Below are 3,324 nucleotides of genomic sequence, written 5' to 3' on the forward strand. Positions count from 1 at the left end.
TTTGAACACATTTCTCTCTTTCTCTGTCTTTTCTTTCTTCATGACCTTTACTTAAAAGTGACTCAGGCCCTTATTCAGACATGAGAATAACATGTTAATCTGACATTAGATTAGGGGTGTGTCTGAAAGAGGCTATACTTTGAATTTTCTTTCAGTTTTCTCCTAGTTTAGCGTGCAGATGTGCATGTGGTACCTCAGGGACACACAGTGATGAAACATGGCTTTCAGAGAGTGAGAGAGAGCAGGAGGGAAGAGAATAATAGTTATGGTCATGTTAATAATAGAAAGGAGGTGGTGTTGAGGAGTTACATTTAGCTACAGCACCATCAGATAGACATTTAGTGTAGGAATATTTGCCTAACGGCGTGTAGTCCAGTAACAAGAATTCAAAAGTTATTAAATAGTGGTCCAATAAAAATTAAATGTTTAATTTCAATTCAGATTTAAATCCTCAAAGAGCCCAATGAGTGAAATATGTTTCTGCTATTCATGTGTGGAGGTAGTCAACACAGGCCATGACTTTCTCTACAAAAATGTTTAAAAATGTCTGTAATGTTTGTCTACTTTGTTTTAGTTAATTGTGGCATTACATTTAAACACCAAATTCATTTAGATTAAGACATTATGATTTCAGTTAAAATGAGTGTTTTCCCCCTGTGCAGAGAGACAAACTGTTTGTTTATGACAATGTTTTGTAAATTTGGTTCGTACCAATTTAGAAAATTCTAAATATAAGAAATTTGTTGAATGCCACACATTTAATATCACCAGTATGCCTCACAAGAAGTGTTAGCTGATAACAAGGGCTAACAGACAAGTTGAGGCCCGAAAACATAAAATAACTTTAAATTAAGAAAGTTAAAATGTTTGGTTGTTTTTAGACGTCAGCTTAAACAACAAAAGGAATGAAGTTGTATTCAGCACAAATCAATAACTGACAACAGAACAAAATGTATTTGTGTCTCCATCACAATTGTTTCCAGTCTTACCTTCGTTGGTTCTGATCTTCGCTTTGTCCAGTTTGGTGACGATGTCGTTCTTCACACCAGAGAGCTGAAACACACATTCGTACTTCTCCCAGTCTCCAGATGGAGGTTTCAGGTCAACACTCATCTGGAAGGATCCATCGTTGTTGGGGAGGATATCTCCGTGGTCCACGTCCTCATGAAGCTCCTCTCCATCTTTCCTCCAGAACATCGCAGCTCTGTCAGGGTGAGATCACAGCTCATCTATCATCAGCTGATATCACATCTTCACCACAGACACACGCTCATCCAGAACAGAGGATCTACACCTCCCGCTGTTGGAGTGTGTGTCATGTTATTATATCTCAGTTGGGAATTTAACCTCAATGCACACTAACTGATGGTGACTTGTGTTAACGTACGCGTTAACAAATGATCTGACATTAGATCTGCATAACAGGTCCCGGCAGATAAGTGAACATTTAAACTATAAAATGCTCACTTCAGTCGGCAGCACCACTGAAATATGTAGAAAGTTAGGAACTTGATAAGCAGAATCCAAACGCATGTTTCTTATCGAATCCACGGTTCTTTGAAACGGTTCATGATACCCAACCGTAGTTAGGATAGGAGTCATCTTCATCTGTGTCTTTATCTTCATGCTTTTTATGTATTTTTATTGACAGATACCTAGATACCAGTAAGATACCATTAAGTTTCCAGTACAATAACTACAGCTTGATATTTGACCCCTATTTTGTAGCACATGATTTGAATTACAACCAGAGCTGCTGAAAGAACTTCTGAAGTTATTTTTTCACTTCTGCTCAAACCTTTTTCTCCAGTCCACTCCTCCTCACTGTCCTCACTGTCAGATGGGATTTACCTAACAGATGAATCCTGCTCTTTAGTTACATAGAACAATGTTTTGGCCATTTTCCTGTGGAAAATTAAAAGAAGTAATAATAAATAAATACATACATACAACTATATTTAGAGCTTATATTGTGAACTGCTGCATGTGATAATATGTGTAACATCCAAACACATGGTCAGCAAAGACCTTCTTGAAAAGTAGCCCTTATCGCACAACGTTGCCCTGAGGCAACAAAAAGAAAAACTGAATTTCTGAACAGGCAAAATAAAAAAGAACATCATAAACCTGACAAAAGGTTTCTCGAAACCTTCATACACGCAAAAATATTTTTTAATTAAAGTTCATGTAACTTTAAATAAGATTTTTAAACCAAATAATCTTGCCTTCTTCTCACACCACCTGCTCCTGTGACCAAGTGTCAGAAAAGGAAGTTCTGCCTTCATATGGTGCTTTATAGTGACTCCCACAGCTTATTGGACTGTTCTTTGATACTTTTTTGACCATTATAATTGGTTGCAATCATTTATAGAAACAAGTACTGGATATGGGGCTTAAGAAAACTTTCCGTTGCCTGAGGGTAATGCTGTGCTGTAGAGGATGTGGTTTTAGCATTCAGGTGACACTTCGTTCAAGATTAGGTGTGTAGTTGTAATGTTCAAGGTTAGGATAAGGGGCTAGGTGCATTATGTCAATGAGATTTCCCCAACGGATAGTTGAACAAATGTATGTATGTGTGTGTACAGGATAAAAAAATAAACAACATTTTATCAGTAGAAAGTAAAACATAAACAAACCTCCAGTTTGGTCGAAGCGCTGCTTTGCAACTTCGATGTTGGCTTTGAAGACCTGCTGGGCAGCCAGAGAGATCTGAGTCTCCCTCTGCCAGTACTGAGGATCATCTGCTGTGACTCTGCTCATCCAGTCCTGTCTGGGTTCTGCTCTCCTGGTGTTACTGTCATAGTGAAACATCTGAACTTCATCAACCAACCCAACAGCCACAAACTCTGGGAAGTTTGGGACTCCAGACGACGCAGTGTAGAAATACTTCAGAGAGTGAGTCGCTGTAAGAAAAAGGTTATGTTACTGAACAATTATATTTTCGTGCACACAGAATCAAAAAGAACAAGACCTCCTAATATTCTCAGTTGTGCTCTCAATACAAAAATACATTTCTAGAAAAAGACCCCACACTGTCAAGAGGTTCTCCTCTCATGCAGCAAACAGCACCAGCGTTTGCCAGTTTGAGCACCAAGGGTGAAATGAGGTGAAACGGGAGAAGGGCGCCGACGTCAACCTCCATCTGAGCCACTGGGAGTTTAGACTGAGCATCAAAGTCACATGACTCTGTGAATCTGACCCGCTGAGGGTATTACCGAAAGTGAAAGTAAAATTTTACTCTGTGTTAGAGGAAGGCAGGCTTTGTTTTAGTATCTCAGCTTTGGTTGCATCTGAAAGGAGTATTAAACCTTCAGCTGCTCAGAT

The 3,324-nt window shown here is 38.9% G+C and overlaps 1 protein-coding gene across 3 annotated transcripts in view; it reads right to left on the minus strand.

The window, feature by feature from the left end:
- The window catches only part of LOC123967287 (major histocompatibility complex class I-related gene protein-like), a 4,866-nt gene extending 2,117 nt beyond the window's left edge, over window positions 1–2,749 (minus strand). For 2 of the 3 annotated variants that reach the window (XM_046043346.1, XM_046043347.1), the window contains exons 1-3: window positions 2,637–2,729; window positions 1,852–1,905; window positions 990–1,204 (exon numbers count right to left, since the gene is read on the minus strand). In XM_046043346.1, the coding sequence (XP_045899302.1) occupies window positions 990–1,204; window positions 1,852–1,901 (265 nt within the window). In that variant the 5' untranslated portion in view covers window positions 1,902–1,905; window positions 2,637–2,729. Of the gene's footprint in view, window positions 1–989; window positions 1,205–1,851; window positions 1,906–2,636 lie in introns of all 3 variants that reach the window. The other variant, XM_046043350.1, reaches the window with a different exon arrangement.
- Window positions 2,750–3,324: the final 575 nt, after the last annotated feature.

This window comes from Micropterus dolomieu, unplaced genomic scaffold, assembly GCF_021292245.1.
Source record: "Micropterus dolomieu isolate WLL.071019.BEF.003 ecotype Adirondacks unplaced genomic scaffold, ASM2129224v1 scaffold_216, whole genome shotgun sequence".
Taxonomy (NCBI): Eukaryota; Metazoa; Chordata; class Actinopteri; order Centrarchiformes; family Centrarchidae; genus Micropterus; species Micropterus dolomieu.